Source organism: Brienomyrus brachyistius, chromosome 10 (assembly GCF_023856365.1).
Source record: "Brienomyrus brachyistius isolate T26 chromosome 10, BBRACH_0.4, whole genome shotgun sequence".
In the NCBI taxonomy this organism is placed as follows: domain Eukaryota; kingdom Metazoa; phylum Chordata; class Actinopteri; order Osteoglossiformes; family Mormyridae; genus Brienomyrus; species Brienomyrus brachyistius.
In genome coordinates this window covers 17,295,175-17,321,512 of record NC_064542.1, presented here as the reverse complement: position 1 = coordinate 17,321,512, position 26,338 = coordinate 17,295,175, and the positions used below count along the sequence as shown (strand labels likewise).

Genomic DNA, 26,338 nt, shown 5'->3' with positions numbered 1-26,338 from the left:
GCTGCACAGTAGCACAGAAGAAAGAACTCCACAGGGTCATACAGGTCACCCAGTGGATAGTCAGCTGTCCTCTCCCCTCACTTCAGGAACTGCAGTTCCCTTTGTGTCAGGAACATAAAGAAAATTCTTCGGGACCCATCACACCCTGGATGTGTGCTGCTTGAATGCCTGCCTTCAGGCAGATGTCACAGATCCATAAAGACTAAAACTAAAAGAATAAAAAAAACTTTCTATCCTTCAGCCATCACCATACTGAATGCCGCTGAGCTGACAATCTGAGCGAGCGCATCGTCATGTTTACAACTCAGTTGGACCACTGCTTAACTTTAATGCTGTGATTTACAAGTGCAATAGGTGAAATGTGCAGTATATTGAAACTATGGTGTACAATCTTTATTTATTACATAAAAACATAAATTTACAAAGGAGAGGAGGCCATTCTGCCCATCAAGCTCATTTGGGGAGAACTTAACTAATAGCTCAGGGTGGTTAAAATCTCATCTAGCTCTGATTTAAAGGAACCCAGGGTTTTAGCTTGTGCTACACTAGCAGGAAGACTGTTCTAAGTACACGATATGTAAAGAAATGCTTTGTCAAATTTATTTTTAAATGTTCTCCCGCTAATTTCCACTTATGGTCATGAGTTCTAGCATTTAAATTAATATCAAAATAGCCATTTGGCTGAACAGCATCCAGACCTGTTACAATCTTATATACCTGGATCATGTCCCCCCTTAGCCCCCTTTGCTCGAGGCTAAACAGATTCAGCTCAGCTAACATCTCCTCATAAGACCAGAAATCATTCTCGTAGCCCTATGTTGCATCCTTTCCAAGGCAGCAATGTCCTTCTTAAGGTATGGTGACCTAATCTACACACAATATTCTAGGTGGGGTCTTACCAAGGAATTATATAATCGTAGCATCACCTCCCTTGACTTAAACTCCACACACCTAGAGATGTAACCCAGCATCCTATTGGCCTTTTTAATTGCTTCCCCACACTGGCGAGAGTGGGACATGGAAGCATCAACGTATACACTGAGGTCTTTCTCATAATCAGCTACCTTTATTTCAGTGGAACCCATAAAATATCGGTACTTTATATTTCTGCTCCTTACATTAAGGTTAACATTAACCTTAACATTACCTTACATTTATCTATGTTAAATTTCATCTGCCAGGTATCATCCCAGTATGTAGCCTCTCCGCTGCTAGATCAGTATCTGCTACACCACCCACCTTGGTGTCATCTGCAAATTTAACTAGTTTACTCTATGTATTGGTGTCAATATCATTAATGTAAATTAGGAACAATAGTGGTCCTAAAATTGAACCCTGTGGTACCCCACTATGAATGCAGGCCCACTGTGACATTGTGCTTCTAATAACTACTCGTCAGGGGCCTGAACCACAAAGGAAGTTTGGTAAAATGAATATAATTGCTCAAACTACAATGTGTTCTGTAATTTCCTTTCTATTGGGTCATTCTAGCAGGAGATACTGAGCATGCACATATCACAAATACACAGTCATTCCTTTACTTTTACTTTACTTTTTGTTTATTTAGCAGACACTTTTGTCCAAAGCAACATACAATTAAGGCAACTGGCCTGTTTATTAAACACTTCTTGTTTTTAACCACCACACCCATAAATCCACGGTACATTAGCTAAGATTTTTAATATGGTGTGTTTTTTTAAAACTTTAAATTTATTGTGATTTTAATTGTAGCGCAGATTTTCAAAACTCACCCAGTCCATGGGAGTGGATCCAGTGAGTTTTGGAAATTTATCCAAAGATAAGTTGGACTACAGGAGGGCATTGAGAGTTTTGGTTCCCAATACTGCAGCTTATGGCGAAGAGGCCTGACATTAGCTCACAAGCGGTCGCATCTCAAAATCAACACAAAGTGGACTGAATGTTCTTCTGAAAAATTTGCTCATCAATTTCTTTAGCTCTGTTATAAACTGGAAGCTGCTGAATGGTTGGGAGGAAAATAAAAATCAGTTTTTATTGTTTTTGATTAGAATGTTAAAGGAATAGTTCCCCCCAAAATGAAAATTCTGTTATCATTTGTTTTCTAGATGAGCTAACTCATCTAGACCAGATGATACAAAACAACTTTTTCAAACAGGGAGTTAGCAGCCAAAAATTAATATTAATTAGCAGAGTAAGTTTAGATGGCAGATGGCGGTGTTCACAGCACGGCGGCTATGGGCTCCATTTTTGCTCCTGGCTGCCTCCTCCTGACAGTTCCAATTTTGCTGCCTTGTGTCATTGCAGTTATAATTTTGGGTCTGACCAAGTGTACATTGTTAGGTGTAGATTTTCATCCATATAATGTTTGTGAAGTATTAATAACATCAATCGATGATCCAATAGAGTAAGTAGAGTAAATATTGACAAATAGATTTATTCTGTTCATAAGGATAAGCCTCTAATTATCTCATCCTTCTCTCTGTGTCACTAAGCGCTGTTGCTTCAGTCTTGGTGCAATTTATCTCAAAATTTGCACAACTCCAGGCCTTCACTGATACAATGTCCTATAAAATGTTTGGAAAAGAGTGGTTTAATAATTTTTCAGCTATCATGCTGACAAATGTACTCTTTGAGTTTGAAAAAGATCTGTCAAATGGTTTTTGAGTTATTGCCTTAAACACCAAAGCGTCTGCAGCAACGAACCAGTGCTAAAACCATATGTATTCAAAGAAGTCTTTGCCAGTTCAAATCCCGTGGATGGCTGAGTGATCCCACCACTGGGGCCTAGAGCAAGGCCCTCAACCCCACATCCATTAGATCCTACTTTCTCCTCTACGCGTTTTGTGAGGTGGCCTCCTGGGATGTTTTCCCAGCTCTTCTGGAGGAGGTTCTATATATATGCTGAGCACTCATTGGCTGCTTTTTCTTCACTATCAGGTCAAACTCCTCCAAAACCATTTCCACTGTGATTAGGCCAGGTAACCAAGTCATGTAATTGGACACAATTGTTATTCTCTTTTGTAGGTGGCTTGGTGTGTCCAAACTTTTCACTGGTACTGTAGTATACTGCAGTATTATGTTGAGCACTTACTCAAAGTGGAAGAGCCTGTTTTGCTGATTTTCCAGAAATCAGAGCTGTTACAGAGTAGCAGTGAAACATGTCACTACAATGCTTTAAGAGTCATTGACCTTTTGCTGCATTTAAACAGAAAACAATCCGCTGTAGCTTTTGTTGTAATATTATTCCCCACAGAAGTTTATGTTCTGTATTCAGGATTAAGTTGTAGGGAGCTTTTGTAGACATGAAAAATGCGATCTACAGCATTGAATGCCAGTTGGTAAATAGTGAAATAAAATCTATCCTAAATATGAGCTGGAATCATAAATTTGCTGTGCCGCAACCATTCTTGCTGTTTTTAACATGGTGTGAATTAGACATGAATCAAAACCCCTTTATCAAAGGAAATTGCAAAAACGTCTCAGGTTCATTATTTAAAAATGAAATTCTCAGTAGCACAATGTACTGTAGATTTCAGACATATATACACACACACACACACATACACACTTATTGTCCAAAATAATTTTATTCTTCTAACACACATTTTACAAAGAGTGCAAATGCGTTAAAGATAAATGAAGTTTTCTAAGGGTTGGTGTACACAGCTGCGGGATTTGGCGAGACAAAATCTTAAAAATCAAGATGTAAATAGAATTAATTTTTTGTTTAATCCAGGGAAAATCAAAACGGGGAAAATCCCAAGCCAATGAACTGCAGCAGCAGCAAGAGCGGTAATAGCAGAGTTACCAGGAGAGAGACGTCCAGCAGGAAACATTCAGCCCAGTTCACTCACCCACAGTCATTCAGGTACTAGTAGAGTTTGACCTTTCAGCACCTTTTGTTCACCTTTTGTAAGTCAAACAGTCCATTTAATTCTTCGCTTAATTTTGGACAGTGGAGTAACTGAAACTGCTATGTGTTTAATTGGAGGTTTCTGCTTATGTGAGAACTGTTGAATTTAGTAGCGATTTGGTTTCAGTTTAAAGTGTCAGTATACCCTTGGAAAATACATGAGAGAGGGACGAAATTATAAAACATATGATGTCACATACACAACTTTGTTTTGTGGTGTCATTATGAGTTTAATGGGTTTTAGTAATTTGGCTAAGGCACCTCAGTCTAATATTCATCCCCTTCCCAGAAGACTGTATGTCTGTGCGGCAGTATCCCATGTAGGTCTCAATATTCCCATAAAGCACACTTTAAGGAGAAATGGCAAATTTGGTCATATCTAGCTTGTTTGCTTATAATAGACGCAGTACACTCGGCAGTCTCAGTTTTGCCACTAAGAACAGAACTATAGGCATTCATTAATTGAGGTAAACTGCAAACAAACATAAACCTGAACGTTCTTTGCTATCATTCAATCACTATATCTCATCTTTTCATCACAATATTCAAAAACATACTCCAGCATATATTGCCCCCATAACATTCATATGGCATTGATGTACTACACTATACTTTCCTTGAACAGTATTTTCCTAGACATGATGTTCTGAGCCAGACCCCTGATGGTTCATCCCAAAAGCCCTTTATGATGCTACGTGAGAATCCAGCAGAAGCAGAATGAGCCCATTTACCAAACAAAACATGTGTATAACATGTTCCATGACACGTCAATGGAGAATGTAATACAGGTTCTCTTGCACTGAAATAAATTCATGTATTAATAATATCTACAATTATTGTTAAAATTAAAATTATGGTCTTATATGAAAAACAGGCAGAAATGAACAGGCAAAAAACAGGCACACAACAGATATGAAATAAAGAACACTCAAAAATGTGTCAAAAAGAAATCCATTCAGTCCCCAGTTCAAAAGTGTCTTGGGATGAATCTTTTAACCTGAAAGACACCAACTCGAATGGTGATGACTGAGAGGTGCAGCTCTCTTCTCACTGCAGTGCACACTGCTCTTCGCAGCTGCCTTCTCACTGCAGTACACACTGCTCTTCGCAGCTGCCCTCTCACTGCAGTACACGATGCCCTTCACGGCTGCCCTCGCACTGCAGCGCACACTGCTCTTCACGGCTGCCCTCTCACTGCAGTGTACACTTCTCCTTGCGGCTGTACTTTCTGCGTCTCTGTTCCAGGCCATGTTCTAGTCTCTCGTCCTCCTCCAGTGCCCTGAGGGCCAATAAGATACAAGTACAAAACTGTGGAGGAACAGCAGTTGGAGGCTATTTCATCACTACAGGTGTTCAGCACTTTTGTACATTGTTTAAACAGCTGCCATTTTATCTATTTTAGAAGCTCTTTCTTACACACAGGCAGGTCCCTATTGGTATGTGCTAGGAGCTCTTGACTTTCTTTATTCAAGATAAAATGGCTTCTCAATGCTAAACCAAATGAATTTTAATGCAGTTGAAATAGACTGTAATGTATGACAAAGTATTAATGAGTATTTATTATGCATATTGATAAGTTGACAACTTCTTAATGTACAATCAGTGATGTCATTAAAGATGATAACAGTTCAGTTTGTTACAGTTTCCTTTCTACATGTCCCTCTAGAGTGATGAGATGTATGAATAACAATGAACACTAACGCATAATTTTAGGAACATGAACAATTCTGACAGCATTGCATTATGAAGTGTATACAAATGCTACACTGTCCAAAAAAGGATTACATTTTGTGAGTATTGTTTTAAGGCAATTTTATGTGCTGACTGCATGCAAAATTTGTGGCAAACAAAAATATTTTTATTTAACTGCAGTGGATCTGGACACGGACACAGGTCATTTTCATTTTAAGCATCTGCTAATCAATAATACATAATGTATGAAAGGAAATTGCAGTGAAGCTAGATGATCACACTCTGGAAAAAATGAAGGAAAACAGCGGCTTACCGTCTCTCTTTGGCGTCCATGTCCTGGACCAACTTGTCTCTCTGGTTGACAAGCGACACCAGCTCCTGCAGCAGCAGTTGCTCCCTGTGCTGCTGAGCCTCTGTCTTTAGCCCCTCTGGGACAGGGGGAGTGAAAGTGAGACAGGGTATGGCAAGGTATGCATTCCATAGTAAAGTCTAACATTATTTCAATGGGATATCGCACTGCTTTTGCACTTCTGCGTATTTGACGGTTATTCTTTTTATGCTTTTAATACCTGTATTGTATGCTTTTATTTCTGTAAAGCACATTTAATGACCTCTGTGTTTGATAATGTGAACACACCCTTAAGGTAGCAGTAATCAGGCCACTACTGAAGAAGCCAGGTTTGGATCCACAGGAGCTCAGCAATTACTGACCTATCTTTAACGTATCATTTTTGTCAAGTTTTGGAGAAGATAGTTGCTGCTTAATTTCGCTCATACTTGGAGAGACACAACATACTGAACTGTTTAAGTCGGGCTTCCGTCGGGGACACAGCACTGAAGCTGCCTTAACTAAAGTTATTAATGATATAATGGCATCTGGTGCTGACAGTGTGACTGTGCTAATGTTTCTGAACCTAAGTGCTGCTTTTCACATGGTTAATCATTCTATCCAATTGTTGAAGTGATCCGGTGTTGAAGTGGTTTAAATCGTACTTGACTAATCGTTATCAGTATGTTGAAGTCTCAGATACTTGTCCATCGTCAATGTCACCAGTTAAATATGGAGTACCACAGGGACCAGTGCTCGGTCCTTTATTGTTTTCTCTCTACATGCTTCCATTAGAAAACATAATGAGAAAACATCTATCACTCCTATGCCGACGAGACTCAAATATATATTTCGTTTAATGACACTACATATATTGTCACTTTAGGTAATTGCTTTAACGAAGGCTGAAAACTTTTTATCACTAAACGCTCAGGAATCTGAGGATCTGTTGTTTGGAGGCAGGTCTGCAGATCGGAATATTATAATCTCCGCACTTCACTCCAAAGGGCTGAAATTTTCCTTCAGCAGCTCAGTCCATAACTAGGTGTCATCTTAGATACAAGCCTCTCATTTAAACCACATGTAGATGCAGTATCGAAGGCTTCCTACAGCTACGCCACATCGCCAAACTGAAACGATTTCTTACTATTAGATATACAAAGAAATTGATACATGCCTTTGTATGCAGTAGGTTAGACTACTGTAATACTCTGTTATCTGGGAGCACACACTGCACACTGCACACTGCACATTAAATACCTTGCAGCTTAATCAAAATGCAGCCGCTTGGATTTTCAACAGGAGCAGGAAGTTTGAAGACATAACCCCTGTTCTTTCTTCCCTGCATTGGCTTCCTGTTTGACTTTGACCACCCTACGTGGATAATGGACTCATTGATGGACTTTGTCTTGATCCTTAAGCACAGCTTATACCTCCCTTTTAGCAAGCAAGTCCGCTCTTTTCTGTTTTCAGTAATATCAGTATGCCCAGGGGGGGTGGGCAGCCAGTTGGCCTTGGACCCTCAGAGGTATTTTTTCCCTTACGTGGTACGTTTTTGGTTCCTCTCCTCTGTTGTCATCTGGTTTTCTTTACTCATTTACTTTACTTCCTTTTTCTCGTTCTGTATTGCTCACTCTAATGATGTTGTAATGTATCACAACACATCCATTTAAAGCGCCTTGGGAAGACTCTGTTGTGAAAGGCGCTATATTAACATAAACTGAATTGCATAATGTGCTATATAAATAAACTTGCCGTGCCTCAACTTGCCTGTTTTCAACTAGGGATATAGAGAAGTTGTTTTTTAGGACAAACTAGGATATATGCCTTAATAAGAGTGATTATTATTTAAAGCATGCACTTACTGGTAAGACTGCCGTGCTCACAATAGGGACTGTGGTTAGTGACCTTACCTTCCGTTGTCATGATGGCTCTCAGGTCTCGGTTCAGCAGCTCAAACCTCCTCTCAAGGTCCCGCTCCTCTTGCCTGGGTCAAACCAGATGGCATGGGTTAAACCCAGGACCCGACGGGTACACGAATGATGTAATCATATCACCACGAGTAGGAGCGTTTTGTCATAATTCCCGTCAGTATGAGCTGGTAGTATTTTAAATGTAAATACAGGCAAGTCCATTCACCTTCCATAACCAGTTATTCGACTCATGATTCCAGGAATCACAGGTCACATAAAGCAGCTTTCTCTGGATGGGAATGCCAGACTCTTACAATTGACGTTACAAAGAGAAATTTACAAAGAGCAAATTCTCTGAAACCACATATCTTTTAATGGCGGGAGGAAATAGAATTACCACTAGAGTGGAAATCGAACCCACAGCACTGAACTACCAGGCAGTCATCTCTACTACTATATAGTGTTTTAATATAATTGCTTATTTTCAATACCTACATTCAAATGAAGTATGCCGCGGAAATGATTAAGATGATGCCGCTGGAAGATAATCAGCTGTTGTGATTGTTATTGCTGATATAAATAAGAAATCCTCGTAATAGTATTATCAGCCACAAAGAACCAGCGAATGAAGCCTTCTGTGGTTACAACTCAGATTACGAGACATAGGAGCACATATCAGGACAGGTGGACAGACAAACAGAAGAGGGGAAGGTCTCACAGAAGCTGCAGGTGATCCTGTCTCCGGATGAGGGCATTCTTCTTATTTACTAGAGTAAACCATTCCTGGATTAGCTTCTCCTCCTCGGCACGGTCGTTGCCTAAGGCAGCAGAACCACACTGTTGACCCAGACGCTGGGACTGTCCCACTCTTCCAATATGAAATGGAGTTTGCCTTACAAGAGCCTGTATATTTCACTGTAATTTTCAAATCAAACTTCGTCCTGAGGTTCACCTCTGCTGTTTTTGATCACTTCTGTACGTGGCCTCCAAGATAATTACAATCGTTCTCACTCTTGCTCACTCACAATCTGCCGTGTTAGTGAGAAAATTAGCAAAAATGACTGAACCAAACAAGCAAACAAGAACTGATCACCAGAAGATATTCGTTTTTATGCCAATAAGTGTAATTCTGATTACACTGCTGCTGTTAATTTTCTATATACATGTAGGTTGTTGTGAGTGTCATTAAAAATGCTCTAGAAATTCAGGTTCGGTGAAATACATTCATAAAAAAAATTTAAATAAGAGTGAATCGTTAAGGTACCAGTAGACACTTTATGAGATTAAAGTGATTAAAGTGCACATTCTAGATTTTAATTTGGGGATATTTGCATACATTTCAGTTTCACCATGTAGAAATTACTGGACTTTTTACACACTGTCCTTCCATTTCAGGGCATCATAATGAATGGAACATTAGGCTTAGTGCAGGCATTATATACCTTGGCTTGCTTTGATCACCTTTGCAGTCTGTAGTTTCCCGTTCAACATGAGGACCAGAGTTGTACCAATGAAAGAAGCTACTATGAGGCAGGGTTGGTGCACCATTTAAAACTGAATTGAGAATGTTGAATTGAGAAGTTCCGATTGAATTTGTGAATTTGAATTGAATTGAGAATGGAAAATAGGATGCAGAATATAGAACATAGTGTAGGTGCAGTTTTGAACAATACAGCTTAATATTTCAATCTACACTGCGAGACGCAAACTAGTTAGCCACAGAAACAGGATGGCCAGATTACAGTTTGCCAAATAGTACTTAAAAAGCCTGCAGAATTCTGGTAAAAAAAAGTCTTATGGACACATGAGATCAAGATTAACTTGTATCAGAGTGATGGCAAGAGGAAAGAGTGGAGATTAATAGGAACTGGCCAAGATGCAAAGCCTACCAGCTCATCTGCAAAACGTGGTGGGAGGGATGTGATGCCCTGGGCATGTACGGCTGCCACAGGTACTGAAGCACTTATCCATACTGATGATGGAACTGTTGATGGCAATGCCACAGTGAATTCTGAGGGGTACCGGAACCTCTTATCTGCCTGAATAAATGCCTTCAAACTTCATTCTATGGCAAGACAATGATCCCAAACATGCTAAAGTCATAAGGAAGGTTTTCAAAGCAAAAAAACTGAAATTCTTAATTCCTGATTCAGTCAGCCGACCTAAATCCTAAATGGAGCACGCCTTGCATATGCTGAAGAGGAAACTTAAAAGGGACAAGCCTCTGAAACAAGTAGGATCTGCTGGCCTGGCCTCTACTGTAGGGAAGATACTCAGTACCTGCTGATGTCTATGAAATACAAACTTGGAGCAGCCATGCTATGAAAGGGATATGCAACAAAGTAATAAACACACCAAACCTTACGCTGCCCTGAAATGGGGTACTGTGTAAATTGTGCCGTCACTTGTACAAGGTGAAACAAAAATAAAAATCTAGAATGGTCACTTTAATCACGAGTGAATTGTTTGATTAAAATAGTTTGACTACAATTTAAACAGTTGAGCACAGGAGCACGTGGTGTCTTGGCCCCATACTGTACATTATGGAGGGCACTGTACAGTGAAAGTTTTAAATTATCCTTTTGAGCAACACGTAATATCTCATTTTGTATGGAAAGCAAAAATATTTTGAGCCATACTCCATACACTTATCTCCATGTGTAGTGGGCGCAGGGTTAATATAATATTATTCGAATAAAGACTGGGGAAATTTGTTTAGTAATTCCGCCTGAAATGCAGTGAAATGCGTTAAACTACTATATTTCAGCCGCCTGCTCCTTGCAGCTCACCAGGCTCTTACCTTTCTCCATCAGTTGTCTCAGGGCCTTCTCTACCACATTGGCTCTGCTATCAATGTGCCTCTGTTCACTATCTAGGGCCTGCATCTCACTCTGCACATACTGACGGATGTCCTGGGGACGCCGTGAAAATCCAGGGTCAAACATAAGTGCACAAACATACAAATTATGTAATGAGATAAGATACACACAAATATTGCACATAAGTCTAAAATACTGCATATTAAACTGCTTTCTAGGCAAGGGGTCCTCTATTCCAATCCTTGAGAATTTGAGTCATACAGGTTATGGAGTATTTATTATTTAATTCTATAATTTCACACAAATATACTTTACAGAATTGCAATAATAAAGTAAAAAGTTGAAAAAAGTTTTGGTACACTGACTGTACTCTCATCCTCCTCAAGTCCACCCTCTTCCCTCATCACACCAGGCTCCGGAACTGTTAAGATTTCACATACATACGTAAAACGTTAGACAGTGTACCTGCACATTCCCTCTGTAATAGTGCAGCATGATACATTATAATGCACGGGGGCCTGGAATTCTTAGACATTCCAACAACGTTAAACATTAACATTAAAATTCCAATGGAACAAAAATAAATGTAATTTCCCCTTCACATATAAATCAGTAGACAGTTGTTTCTGAAGAGACGCTGACCAAAAATACACGTTATAAAAAAGAACAAAAGAGACCTTTGAATGTTTTACTTGAGCTTTTCTTGTTAAAATGAATCAAACCTACTTCTTACCTCAGCACTGACTTCCTATCTGGCTTATTTCAGCTTTTTCAGCATGTACAGCCCATAGCACCTCAACCCAAACTGGGATTTCTCAGCAAAAACAGGATGGAAGTCAGACTAAGTGTGTACCTGGCTCGCCAGGCTCACTTGTACCAGAAGACCCACGTTTCAACTTGCTGTCTCTCTGCATCTCAGAACCCTATGGGGAACAAAGAGACAAATCTGACCGATGGCCAATAAAGATGATCTAAAAGAAAGATGTAAACAGTACAAGGGAAAAAGACGACCAACCATGTGGTGAAACTGATACATCAATGCACCAGGCTCTCAGACTGCAAGTACGTATCTGAAGTCTGAATGTCCCGATATCCATGGAATCGGAAACCCAGCTAGATAAATAGATGGACCTTGTTATCTTTTGAGCAGGGAATATGTGTTACCTCTGCACTCCTGTGGGGGGTGCTCTGATCAGGCACATCTGCGTCCTCCATAGACAGACTCCTCTGCTGGGAACGTCGCTTCTTCACAAGGTCTGCATCTCGCACACGGGTGAAGCTGGACCTGGAGGCTGCAGTGCGGTATCTGGGAGGGGCGACGGGGGCCGGTGCTGCCTCCTGTCCTTCCTGCTGACTTGTCGGCCTACCTTCCTCTACTTTCAGGACACGCTTGGTTCTAGGAGGCGGGACCAAGTTCCCATTGAACTGAGCTGGTTCCTCCGGCGACTTGCCCTCAGTCTCCTGCAGGGCGGCCCCGGCCTGCAGCCTCTGGGCACAGTAGTGAAAAGCCTCATGTGTGTCAGTGCTGCTGAGGGGCCCGTCCACGCTGTAGCTGGAGTGGCTGCTGTTGTGCTCGATCTGCACCACGCTGAGCTGCTGCCCGGTGAAGTGCGAGCGGATCAGGCTCAGGTAGGTCATCACGATCAGTCGGTCAGGCACGGCCCGCAGCATCATGTCCGAGGACGACAACAGCGGGGAAATGCCCAGGTCTGCAAAGCCACTGAATGCCTGAAAAGGAAGAGGAGGACTGCAGTGAACAATGAATGCTCTTATGTATCTGAATGTTAGACAACACATTATTCAAGGTACATTTTTTAAGTTTTTTTACCTTTGTATTCATATCCTTATAATGCTGTATCACCACTATGCACAAATAATGTGTATATGATTAAAATTCAATATTCTGGTACCATTAAATTAAAAAATATATGCAGGAATATGCATACAAAAAGCTGGAGTCCATTTATTATTTTTCCCAGGGAGGTTAATCATGGCACTATAGTCAGGGACAATGGAAACTGTGAAGATACTGCGTGTGAAGTTGACGCTAAATGGAAAGCGGGAGCTCACCATTCTGTTATTTTCTTTGATGTCATATGGGTCCAGCATTTCATAATTCCTAAGGATTCAGGAAGTGTTACACAAGAATATAATAATCATATTTCACACAGAGCACTAATAAAAACCCCACCACCCTGTGTGATTCATGCTTTCCTCTCAAAAAAAAAACCCCATGACACTCCTCAGGTACATTATATATAAGCTGCATACACTGATATTCAGCGATAAAAGAGAAGGAAAACAATCATTTGGTAAAAACGGCCACACGGGGGTGTGGGGTACCTACACCCTGTCTGGGCAGAAGTGGTGCAGGATGGCACAGAAAGCCATGCCATTCCTCCAGGAGGTGCTGAAGTTGCTGATTTTCACACCCTTATAGCCCTGAGTGACCCCCTGGCACCACTCCAGCAGGGACTGGCTCGACTCCACCAGTTCAGGATTAGCAGTGGACACCTTGGGAGACAGGGGCTGATAGATATATGGTTTTAGGGTTACAGTAGAAAAGAAGCTGCTGACAATTCAACCACATTAGGCACGTCCAGGCAATGCAGATGGGGAGTGGCACATTCCACTATTACTCTTATGGAGCATTTTGTTGTGATAAATGCAAACGGCATTACATCATTAAGCAAACACAGCTTCAGGTAGACCTAACCAGGGCACTGAGCTGCCTGCTACATCAACACCTCTTGTTGGGTGTCAGCAGGCCATTGTTTGAAAGTGGAGATGTGTAAACTGTTGCAGTTTTTGCTAAAACTATGTGGGGCCATTAGCCTTTCAGGCAAAACAACACAGCGGTACATGCGACTATCTATGAATCATGTGAGGAAGTGAATCCAGAGAGGCAAGGAACAATTACATTGGCTTGAGTCAAAACACCTTGTACGACAGACAGAAAGTCAAGGGAGGTACTACCTCACTGGCTGCTGGGGGCTGGACCCCCGCATGACTGCTGGTGGTTAGAGACGTGGTGTGATCAGGCAAAGAGGCGCTGAGGCGTTTCTTCACACGGGGCATCAGAACAGGCAATTCTTTTGGCGCCACCTGCTGTCTCACTGAGCTGAAGAGAGGAAAGATCATTTCCAGAATAATGAAATGACTGACGGGCAGCTCTGTTCCCCTGATCCCCATTTGCTACATCAAGTATCATCTATTAAGTAAAGCCTATATAAGAAATCATAACCACTCTGCTAGTCCTATTATTAGTGATGGTTTCAAAAGTAGACTTACAATATAATGGATGCAAATACAATACAAACAGCACATACGGTAAACTCTAAAAGCAGAACCACGAATGGGCAATTTCAACAAAAAAATGAATATTAACACTTTACATTAAGTGTGCCTTCAAAATGCCATTATAATTCATTCATAGAACATTGAGTGCAGCTTCATAATGCACTCATAAGCAGCATGTACTGTATGTACTATATATTGACAGCTTTAATATACAGACGCTCCTCTACTTATGAACTTTCAACTTATGAACTTTCAGACATACGAACGAACATTGGAACGTAACTCATTTGTAAGTAGAGGAGTGGCTGTACATTTATAACAAACATAAGTGTATAATCAAATCATGTTTGTTATTATCCATCCATCCATCCATTTTCCAAACCGCTTACCCTATTGGGTCGCGGGGGGTCCGGAGCCTTGTTTGTTATTAATGAACTGAAAATTCTATAAATGCCGTTAATGTAAAACGTCACCAAATGAACTATAAACTTACTACATTATGTTTCCAGTCCAGACTCAAGTGATTAACCCCTGAAAACATTCTAGGATCCATACTACCCTCAACCATACTGACTAAACTAATTGTAATTAAAATGGACCTATGAAATGTAAAAAAAAGATTTTATAAACATTGTGTATCGTTTGTGGAAGTCATAAAACAATGTCAAATTAAATTATTGAACCAATTGTCCATAATTAACTTATCCACATATTTTATGTTCTACATATTGTACTTTAATCAAAACATTGAGATTTACCAAACATGCTGTAGCAACTAGACTGGGTGCTGGTAATCCTGAGAAGCTATGTCCTTCTCCATTCAAGGCCATTCCTGCCTGTACAGCATGCAGTGTGCTCTGCTCTGCCTGTACAGTATGCAGTGTGCCCTGCTCTGCCTCTACAGCATGCAGTGTGCCCTGTTCTGGCTGTACTGCATGCATTGTGCTCTGCTCTACCTATGTTTCTTCAGCTTCTAGTCTATGAATTTTTCATTCCCTGCATTTCCTACTTTACTAAATCTTTCTGGGAGAAGTTTACCCCTCCTAATACACAAAATAGTTTCATTTTAGGCTGATACACCAGATAGGACACATTGCAAGTTTCCACCTGAGGTGTGAATGACCCTGGATGCATGTAAACCCAGCTAGGTTTTGCAGAACTTTCACACCCTGCAGACATACAGTATACTCTGCCCAGGAAGCCTCAGATGTGGGACAAACAGCAGGAGCAGTGCCCTCTTCTGGCCATAATTGAATTCATTTGGCAAAGAATGCATCAAAATTATCAAATTATATATTTGTTGGATTACCATTGCAACATTTATTAATTCCCCTTTCAGTTATTACTAACTAACTAGCCAAACAAGGCTACTTATTTGTGATCTGCACCACCTTTGATGATGCTAGCTTCATTAAGGCAAGATCTCTCATAAGCAGCATGTGCATATTGGTATTTATGGATTATTTATTGAAAAAGCCACAAAAACAATTAGAAGATGTTCGTAAATTGAAAATCCACTATGCAAGCCACATGAATTGCTGTTGTTTTGCAGAAATGCATGTCAGGCCATGCTATCAGATGTTTAGAAAATATCTTTGGAAGTGTATGTTGGACTTTATTATTTGTAACCCACAGACGACAATCCACATATATGTACCATGATCCACGAATATTTCACTATCCAAAAACATGTATTTTAAAAATTTGTGTTGTGTAAAATCATATCCACAAAAATATAGTGATCTGTACATGTGAAATATATTTTGCACATATGTAGATCACAAAACTAATTGGCAAAATGGAGATCGATTAATAGCTAACCCACAGAACACTCACCCCATATCCAGACATGATGACACAGACAGTAAGGCCCCCACCTCCTTCGATGCATCCTCCTTTCCTAATGCTTCCTCAAAATCCTGCTTTTGGCCTTTCTCATCGTGTAAAGCTGGGGATTTTTCATCTAGGGCAGTATCATCATTGCTTGCATCCTCACATTTCTTAAAGGATATTTCTTGTTCGACTGCTTCTGACAAAGCTGGCCTTTTCTCCAGGCATGGCTGACCTTCATCACCACTGAATGCATCCTCGCTTTTTCGAGTTGATGATGGAGATGCGGATTGATCTTTCACCTGGTTCATTTCACTTTCCACCAAGCAGCGGCTGCATGGTTCAGCACTATTTGGGAACTCCATTTTCCCATCATTAACCACCTCAACGGCATGAGGCTCCTCCACATTTTGTGAGTTTTGGCTGATAATGAAGGGCTCCTCTTTCGAACTTAAGGACGACGGCTCACTAGCATCCGTGTTTCCAGCAGTGACCATGGTACTATCCAAATGGTCAGTAACTGATGTAGGATGAGCCAGTTGCAACATAGCAGCCGCTCTCTCATAACTGAGAGACAAAAACTTAAATAAACCATCAGGGGACAACTCACACGAGCATAGGAACCACATAAAATTATGCCCACTGTTTATATACAAATATCCAAGTCAATTATTTAAGGAAGTCAACAAATTCTGCATTCCTTGTTCAATGAACTCAAATACAGAGAACATGCAAGTCTTGAATTGTTGCCGCACATACAAAGTCTTTAACAGATGCTGTTTCATGAGAGTTACTGCTGAAAGGAGACACAGCCACAGATAAACTTTATTCCAGATTCTCTGGCAGTGGAAACTGGTGCAGAACAGACATGCGAGCAGTCAGCTGCATTCCTGACACTCACCCTCTCGGAAAGGCGCTAACTACTGTCTTCGCCAGCCCTGCTGTGGGTTCCTTGTGGCCTGCCCCATTGCTTTCTTCCACCAAAATCTCCCAGCCTAAATCAGATTCTGACTGTTTGACACGGCCCCTTTCTTTCTCAGAAACCAGGTGCTGACCCTCATCTTGGATTGTTCTAGAAATGAGTGAAGAAGACTGAGGCTGATCGGTTCCTTCTTTTATGACATCCACATGCTTTGTGTTACCTACATGTACTGCAAAGTCTTGTTCCTTCACATGAATTCTATGCTTGAACAAAATGATCGATTTTAAAATAATCAAGGAATTTGGGTAAAGCACAGAGAACAGAGCAGGAGATACTAACAGATAAGACACCATACATCCATTCATCCATCCAAAATCTGAACACCCCCTGGTAAGTTTTCCATAGGATCAAGGTTGCCAGGGACGCTAACTTTAAGGTGAGGATGGTGAATCATTTATGACTTATGAGTACTAGGATCACAGAGTATCCCTACATGCAATAATTTAAATCAATCATGGTGTACAGAGATTAACTTGACAAACATTATGTTTTAGTAAAACACAGAAAACTGAAACAGGGGCATTAATGTGGAACATTAAGGCAATGTGAAAAGTATAAAACATAATATATTTATTTTAGACATAAACTAATGAGTTACAGTTCATTCAGTTTCAATGTACTGTACAACTGTGTTCATTTATTTTATTGTAGTTTTTTTACTTCATATAAATACTGCATATTTGAAAGGATGTCCCTCTACAAAACACATATTTGATAGTGAGCTAGTATAAACTGCTTTTATTACAATGTGATTTTTATTCATTTAAACATACTGTAGGTGTTTGTATGGCTACAAATTATGCAAGCACATCTAAGACATGTAACCTTTTACATGCATCCAGCTGCTTCTCTAGTACAGGGTTTTAAGGAGTCTGGAGCCCTTCACAGGAAGGCAAGACCAAGGCAAGGTGCCAATCCATCATAAGCCACATACATAGGCAATATAGAGACAGGACTTCAGCTAACTGCATGTTTTTGGACTGTACCCAGTACCCAGAGAAAAACTGCACAAGCATTTGGAAGTGTTCCTGAGCCCATGCATTGATTCCCATCATAGAATATAGTGGAACTATATATATATATATATATATATATATATATATATATATATATATATATATATAGAGAGAGAGAGAGAGAGAGAGAGAGAGAGAGAAAGAGAGAGAGAGAGAATAGATGGATCACTGTCATTCCAGGTCATGCTGAGAGTTATTTTTTCCAAACTTACCCACCATCCACTTTGCTTTTTGCTGCCTCCCCTCTACCAAGTTTGATTTCCTCATTATCTCTTTCCAGCATAATTAATTTCAGTTCACCAACAGGATGAAATGGGAGACTGGAGTCACTGGACAAAGTTAGATGCATGTCGGGTTTGCTGCCGCTACTGTTATTTGCATCTGCGTCGGCCAAAGGGGTGCTAACAAGCTGCGCGCCTGACACAGGTATGAGTATTTCACCATCAACATGGGTAGTGTCATTCGAGAGCATGTGAGGTTGATGGGATAGAAATTCCTTAGAGATTCCTTGAATCTGGGCATTCTCTGATTTTGACCGCTGTGCTGATGGAAAGCCAGCAATTTTGGAAACACCTGGACAAGATGGTGCCAGGGCAAACATACTGCTGAAATCCTTATCCTCATGATACTGATCTTGAAATGGAGAAGGAAGCAGTAGCGTCCTCTTTGGCCGTGTCTTCCACAGTACGTTGATTTCCACCCATTCCTGTACCAAAATGTTTTCTTTGATGGATGTATGTGCTGACGGAAAACCAAGAACTGTGGGAATTCTTGGGCAGCATGGCAGAAGATTCACCATATTTGGAATCTTTCCTATGGCAGACTCTTCTGCTCGGGGTCTTGGTATTGATGGAAAACCTGGAATACTTACTGTTCCAGAACAACATGGCACCAAAGCCACCATACTCCATCCTGTCATATCTTTTGATTCACCTAATGGTGATTTCCCCAGTGCTAGAGAACTTTCCCCTGACAGTTCTGAATTTACTTTCAGTGGTCTCTCCCACAATGGTTTCTTTACCACCTGCCAGATTACCTCCTTGCCATCCATTTCACTTAATACATCTATTGATGGGAAACCCGGGATTTTGGAAAATCTTGAGCATGTTGGCCGTAGAGCAACCATACTGTCAGGTCTAAAGAAGAGTGACACTGAAGTCAGAGCTGAGGCAAACATCATACTCAACAAACTTAGATATTATTCATGTCTTAATGGTACTCATACAAGATGTGCACACATACAAAACACGACCGGCAATTTATTAACAACGCGATGCAACAAGAAGAGATTGCCTCCCTAACGTAATTTTGATTCAATATCATGATGTCAGTACTATTTATGCAACCTCCTATAAAGTTTGTTCATTTCTGTTGTTAATAATAAATTGGATATGACAAAAACATTAAGCTACTACTGTGCAATTAATAAATCTGACTCGTATGCAAATGATGATTCAGTCCCATAAAGTCAGCCTTAGCACCACGATGTACAGAAAGGCAACCCTGGAGTCCCTTGAAGTCTATACCTCAGTACAGGTTTCACCCAAATGCATACAGCCTCCAGACCCACATCATGCAGGAAGGCGTGTTTCAGAGAGTGCTTTCCCCACACACTTACATCCTATCCTTGTGTGACTTCTCAAGAAGGTCAAGAGCAGTAGGTGCAGGAGAAAATGGGTGGCGGGGGATTTCTTGGCTTCTCAGAGTAATGTCTGTATATTTATCTGGCAACAGTGAAACAGACCCTGAGGTGGGAAGCTCACCCATGGGCCTGATGAAGATAGCAGGACAGAGGAGAAGTCAAGGGAGAGAAGCGGGACACCGGGTATATGGATGAGGAAAAGCAGGCCTACATGCTGCTGTTAGTCAGGGCGGGAGGGCAGGTGGGCACCATGCTCTCACTCACCTCTGTCTAACTGCCAAAAGCACTGGCAGACCCATGGGCACCGAGTGCCACATTCTGCAGTGCAAGAGCCTAAAATGAAGGCCAAAGGAAGAGATGAGTGAAAACAATGCGGCTAATACTTTACATGGGCTTTTTATATATCATTGATCCTTACTGTTTAAGACTGATTTCTGGAAAAAAATATACATTTTCTCCATTTAAAAAATGTGTAATAATTCACTAATTGATATATAAATGTGACCTGTCACCGTATTTCTGGTTTTGAAACTGTTACAGTAGGTGCAAGCAGGTTTATAATTAAATATTTTTATTCACAAGTTACATCGTTGTTTGCACAAGGCATCTTGCCAGCCATTTTTCCTCTCACAGCACTTGAAAGAGACGTTTGACTAATGAGATTTTGTTTTCCTGCTATTCAGCATTACAACATCCTAGAATTTGGAATAGCAGGAATATTGCTTTCACCTAAAATGTCAATGTTGTGTATTCAATAATGAGATTTTAAGGAGGCTGAATGGAAAAATTACAGAAAAGGTGAAACCTGAGAGAATGTGAAGCAAATCTATCCTTGCTCAAAACCTGTACTTCAGTTGCTAAATCCTGATTTTACACATCAAAGCCATGCTGTATGAGAGCTGTATCACAACGCATCCACTTACCCCCTTTCTAGAGTGTCACATTCTGGCTCCTTCTGCTCTACAAATAGGCCAACGTCTTCTTTGCTTAATTCAAATTGACTGCCTGTGTACGATGCTGTTTTGTCATTCTTGACACTCCAGTAAGTAACATCACTAATTGTATTCCCATGAACATTAACCTCATCCAAGTCATCAAAAATTTCTACCTGACTGTCAAAGATTTTCTCTTCCCACAAATGTCCTCTGCTTCTTTCAGATTGCCCTTCAAACGCTGAACACCGGGATCGGCTGTTTGGTGACTTTGGATGAGCAGATGGGAAACCAGGGATACGAGCCTCTCTTGGGCAAGTAGGCAACAAAGCCACCGTAAGTCTCATAATCTCTTTGTCCTCTGATCCAAAACGTGCTGAGCATGTACTTAAGCACCTTGCCTGATTTGTCTTCAGGAGGTTCCTGCTCAAAGGCTCTTTAAGCAACGACCAATCTTGTGCTTCAAACTTAGTTAACTGCAATGAAGGGAAGCCAGGAATCTTTGAAATCCTTGGACAATATGGCACTAGAGTAGTCATGGAAATCCGGTTCATATCAGTGGTCTCCTCCATACACGGCAGCCTTGGTACAGATGGAAAACCTGGAGCACTTGCCGATGCTGGACAAGATGGCACAAGGGCCACCATCATATTCATCATTTCTTTGTCTCTGATCACTTCGTAGAGGGATAGTGGAGTGAGTACTATCGGCATTGGCTTCTCCTTATTTGGCTTCTCAAGCAGTGACCTTTTAACCATAAACCATTCTTTTTCTTGGATGTTGGCATCAGCAGTGTTTAAGGAAGGAAAGCCTGGAATTTTAGAATGTCTTGAACAAGAAGGAAGAAAATCAATCATACTTGGAACCTTTTCTAGTGCTTTGGGCCTTGGAGCGGATGGGAACCCAGGAATCCTGGCTGCACTTGGGCAACATGGTGCTAAGTCAGTCATATATTTCAAACTTTCTTTATCAAGTGTCATCTCAGCTGATGAGAAAAACAAGGCAAACTTAATTCTTTCCTTTTTTGGCTCCTCCCCTGCATCATTTCCAGTAGGCCATATTTGTTCTTCACACATGTCTGACTTCATTTGTCTGGATGGAAAGCCAGGAATTGAGGATGATCTTGGACAAGATGGTAAAAGAGCCAACATTTTTACCTTTTCTTCTCCTAAGGCTTCCTTTGATTTGGGTAACTGTGTGCAGGGAAAACCAGGAATACGGGCTACTTCTGGGCATGAAGGTAAGAGCGCTGCCATCAACAGAATCATTTCCTCGTTTCCGTAAGTTCTGTCTTTTCCTTGAGAAGACGAGAGACTTGGCGTTCGTCTTGACTTCTGCATTTCCCACAATGGCCTCTTGTGCATATGCCATCTTTCAGTTTGAATATCACGGGAACTGACTGGCTGTCTTGAAGGGAAGCCAGGAATACTTGCAATTCTTGGACAAGACGGCAGAAGACTTACCATATTTGGAGTCTTCTCCATCTGGACCACAGGTGCTTTAAGTCGCTGTACTGATGGAAAGCCCGGAATACTGGCTAATCTAGGGCAAGATGGACGCAGAGCCACCATTTTCTTAACAACATCTATGTCAGTGTACTTTTTATCCAAGCTTTGGCAAGGGAGCTTGGTATGCAATGGATTTTCTTTCGACATCGGAGTCCAAAAAAGCTTCGTTTCCACTGACTCCTCTGCGATCAGGGTCTCATCTGCGTTAGCTATCTGTGACGGAAAACCAGGACTTCTGGCAATTCTTGGACAAGATGGCTGAAGAGCAAGCATGCTCTCCGAGCTATGGGACAGGGGCACTATGGTCAGAGATCAAAGGTCAGGCACAGTTTAACCTCACACATTCTGTGTGACAGCCATTTGCAGTAAAATCCAAGACTATAAGACAGAAAAAATAGTTGCCAATAGATCTAAATAAGTTAAAGAGCAGCAAAAAAAAATGTTAAAACTGAATAACAGGTGTCAGTTAATGGAAACATCAAGTACACCCAAATACAGTGTCACGCTATATTTTAAAATCTGTCAGTTTATTAGACTCACCATAGCAAATAATTCTGGAAGACAGTGATACGTGCCATGCCAAAACACCTTCTCATCTCATGAGGCTGATGTAGCATTCATGCATTAATATTGTAGAGATAGTAGTTTACAGTCTTAGTTATTTTCCTCGGCTCCAACATTCGGAGATCAGGGGGATAAAGGTGCATGTACCAGGGAGAGCAGACTGTGCCGCATGAGGCATATTGCCTTTCCCAAAAACTGTCTTATTCTCCAGGGGAAGACATGGTCACAGAGTGCAATACTGCAACCTACGAGTCATCGCTGAGATTAATCTGACAGCAAAAATGGACAATCGTGACATGTTTAAAGCTTATTTTTAGACACCATTAATCTAATAATCCTTTTGAGATAATCAGTAAACACTAAAATCGTTCTGATAAGATCCAAGGGATGCAACTTACAGTCATGCAGTCAACAAGACACTGTTATATCGGGCGGTATTTTTGCACCTGTCACCAGAAGATATGGTACAATAGCAGAAAATATTGGGCTTCTTCATTGAGTTGTTGTACGATGAAGTCAACAACATATATACTAAGATGCGCCACCCCCCTCCCAAAAAGTGCATATTTTTTTCCCAGCACCATCAAATGTTGCCCCCCCCCCATTTTTGTTAGATTTAACTACTTTTTGTTAAATTTCTCACAAATGCACGACATGAGTGTCTATGAGTGAGTCTGATAGTAAGGTGAAAAATGATTAAGATTGGCTTGAGGAATGCATGCAAAGCTCAAGAAATAGGAGTGGTGGTACAGTACACTTTACACTGAATTTTACCTGTACTAGATTACAATCATTCATGTAACAATGGGACAATTTTAATGGGGAGCCCCACTTGGCGAATTTTATCACCCAGATTCCAAAATACCAGAACTGTACTGTATTATAAAATAGTGTTGCTTTGTAAATACCATATACTGTGGTATAATGTTGGCATAGTATGAAAGTACAAAAATTTATGCCGCCCAAGTCTCAACCCAGCTGATTATCGCAATCCTTGCGATGTGACAACTGCATGCGCATATCATGCAATGTCAATATTAATATCTCACATCACCCAGCCCTAGTTATATTTATTCATTGATGCATATCATTCTCACATACTGTTCTCATATAGAAATGCTTCCAAACTCTAGATGCTTCATGAAACATTACAATTAACAATGCTGTTACAATACTGGAGTGAGAAGCAAAAATATTGGGACAATGAACTAAAATGGGTTATTTTTGTTATGTAGTCAAAAAATTGTTTTCCAGGTCAAAAAAATGAACATGATAATAAAGCACAGAATGGCTAGCCAATGCTTTCCATACAATATTAACAATAAATTAACAATATGTAAAACAATATTAACAATGTGTAAAATATGTCATTTGCTGTGTTTACTGTTCCAGTTTGGGCTGAGAGTGCAAAAGATTTACAGGTTACTGCTGAATGAGGCAGAACCGTAGTCCAATAAGATGCGATTTGGACATAAGGAGGTGAAGCTGGGTGTCATGCACCGACCGTTCTGATCTTCCTGTGTGCCACGCCCCCTCATTTACCTCGTGTACAATCCTCTTGTTACCAGCTCTCTCTAGTTGTGTTTAATTTATTCAGTGCATTTAAGTGCATTTTTGTGAATGTTTCCCTAGTCTGGTCATTGACATCATTCCTTCCAAGCGTTCTGTGCTCCTGATTGCGTCGTGCCATGAATAAACCCAGTTTTTTGCCCTATTCCTGGGACTCCTGCGCCTGATTTTCCTGCCCTGTACCCTGGAAGTGTGACACTGGGCTCCACAGGGCTCCGTCTATTTTTAAACCCTGGATGTTTGTAGTTAGTAGGAGTTTGAACTGAGGTCTGCATGATGTGAAGGATACAAATGAGATGACTAGACGGTTGACCATGATGGAAAAGCGAGCAGTTTTGAAAATGAGATTACAGAAAACACCAATCAGAACGAATGGGACCATTCCAAGATCAACAGTTCAGACATTTTGAAAAACAAAGAAACTATTAGGGGTGTAAGCAATCTGCAAAGATCAGGCTGTCCCAAGGAAGATCACAACAGCTGATGGGAGTAATATGAAGAAAAACCCCAAAATAACATCCAAAGAAGCAATAGATGGTCTACAGAGTGCTGGGCTGAACATGTCAGCTTTCACCACTGGCAGAATGATTCAAGGAAAATTATTTTGCGTCGCTATATAAAGTGTATGTGGCTTGTGCAACAAAAAAGCCTCACATTACTTGAATTAATTTGCCAAATCATTACCCAGAATTAAAAGAAGACATTCTGTACATACATTAAATGAAAATGTATCAAAATTGACCAATTTTAGTATGCTTTCCCAATATTTTGGCATGCTTCTCACTATATTTGCAACACAAAAGCTATTTCAAACACTTTGCTACACCAACAGCACTGACTAGTGCTGCAACATCAGTCAGTTGGCTGTTTTGGCTGAGACCCCTGGCTTATCATTCAGTTTATTTATAAGTAATTGCATTTGCTTACGTGTAAAATCAAGAATCATAAGCTGTGTCCCAATTCATGAGCTGCATTCTTCCAAAGACGCGGTCAGCATAAAGCCTTTGTAGGCCGTGTCCTTCTACAAATCTGTGCAATGAATGTTTCATCGTTTGGGTGGATCTTTTGCAGCCCAGAAAAAAAAGTGCATTTCTAGGCTACATTTGAAGGAGCCTTCGAAATGTGGCAGCCTTGTTGCGCCACTGTGACACATTCGGTCTCGGAATGCAGCCTTATAAGACTGTCGCCCCTGAATTGGGACCCAGCTTTAATTTAAAAGAACTGGGAAACATGAGCTATTCGCTATAGCACTTACCCTGTTCTCAGCTTTGCTGCTGGCGACAGCTTAGCGTCCCGCCTCCTCTCGCTGCTGTGAGCCTTAAAAGGCTTGGCCTGCCTCTCTGTGGAAGGTGGAAAAGCACACGGTACGGTCCTGTTATGCTCTGGGTATCCCAGAAGTCTCTGCAACCACTCATCCCCCCAAGCTATCAATGGTCATTAGAGGGCAATAATTCTTCATTTAGACATTTTTACTTATTTTGCTACAAAGGCAGAAAAAATGTTTAGTGACACCTGCTCACCATTAGATGTAGACATGTACAAATCATCTTCTTCTATCAAAGCACCCAACTGCCTTTGAACTTCTGTGGAGAACATCACCAGAAGTGGTTATTTGTGAGCAATGTCAGCAACAGTCCGTGAGACGCACCACCACAGAATTCTCAGTTAAACCCGCTCATACTGTAGCTTGTGGTTAGCATGCACACATACATACATACATATGTAATGGAATGGACTGCTCCTTCAAGCAGCAAATAATATGGCCAGAACAGAATAAATACTGAAGACAGATAATGTCTCGATGTTCAGTTACTGTTTGGTTAAGTACTGGAACAGTTAAGAGGAGAGTTCTAAGTGACTTTGAATGGGGTGTGATTGTTGGAGCCAGACATGGTGATTACAGCATCTCAGAAACAGCCTCCCCTCAGGGATTTCAACATATTGTTCTATATGTAATTTATAGAGAATGTACAGTGTGACAAAAAAAACATCCAGTCAATGGCATTTCTGTGGCTAAAAACACCTTATTTGAGGGCAGTGTGTGGCTCAGTGGGCTAAGTCTTTATGTCTGTGACCAGAAGGTTGCTGGTTCGAGCCCTGTGGAGGAGCCTGGGCCCTTGAGCGAGGCCCTGAGCTCCCTGGGTGCCGCAGTGGGTGGCTGGCCTTTGCGGCTAGCTTGCTCTCACCTACAGAGAGCAAGCTGGGGGAGGCATAAAGAGAATTCCCCATGAGGATCAATAAAGTAACAATTATTATTGCTATTAATAATACAGGTTGGAGTCTTTAGATATATATAAAAATGATACCGTACAACAGTGCAATGCAGAATAGCTTCTCTCAATCATCTAAAC

At 40.9% G+C, this 26,338-nt stretch overlaps 1 protein-coding gene across 19 annotated transcripts in view; it reads right to left on the bottom strand.

Annotated features, from left to right (window-relative positions):
• Positions 1-3,547: 3,547 nt before the first annotated feature.
• LOC125750042 (uncharacterized) overlaps positions 3,548-26,338 on the bottom strand; it is a 44,368-nt gene continuing 21,577 nt past the window's right edge. For 15 of the 19 annotated variants that reach the window (XM_049027296.1, XM_049027297.1, XM_049027300.1 and 12 more), the window contains 19 exons: positions 25,508-25,570; positions 25,243-25,327; positions 20,338-22,137; positions 19,679-19,747; positions 19,391-19,543; positions 17,985-18,908; positions 16,676-16,846; positions 15,781-16,341; positions 13,621-13,765; positions 12,992-13,173; positions 12,715-12,763; positions 11,809-12,372; positions 11,498-11,567; positions 11,004-11,065; positions 10,626-10,737; positions 8,544-8,643; positions 7,826-7,899; positions 5,898-6,012; positions 3,548-5,171 (listed from right to left, as the gene is read on the bottom strand). In XM_049027296.1, the coding sequence (XP_048883253.1) occupies positions 5,084-5,171; positions 5,898-6,012; positions 7,826-7,899; positions 8,544-8,643; positions 10,626-10,737; positions 11,004-11,065; positions 11,498-11,567; positions 11,809-12,372; positions 12,715-12,763; positions 12,992-13,173; positions 13,621-13,765; positions 15,781-16,341; positions 16,676-16,846; positions 17,985-18,908; positions 19,391-19,543; positions 19,679-19,747; positions 20,338-22,137; positions 25,243-25,327; positions 25,508-25,570 (5,387 nt within the window). In that variant the 3' untranslated portion in view covers positions 3,548-5,083. Of the gene's footprint in view, positions 5,172-5,897; positions 6,013-7,825; positions 7,900-8,543; positions 8,644-10,625; positions 10,738-11,003; positions 11,066-11,497; positions 11,568-11,808; positions 12,373-12,714; positions 12,764-12,991; positions 13,174-13,620; positions 13,766-15,780; positions 16,342-16,675; positions 16,847-17,984; positions 18,909-19,390; positions 19,544-19,678; positions 19,748-20,337; positions 22,138-25,242; positions 25,328-25,507; positions 25,571-26,338 lie in introns of those variants that run through there. The other 4 variants (XM_049027284.1, XM_049027294.1, XM_049027295.1 and 1 more) reach the window with 4 other exon arrangements.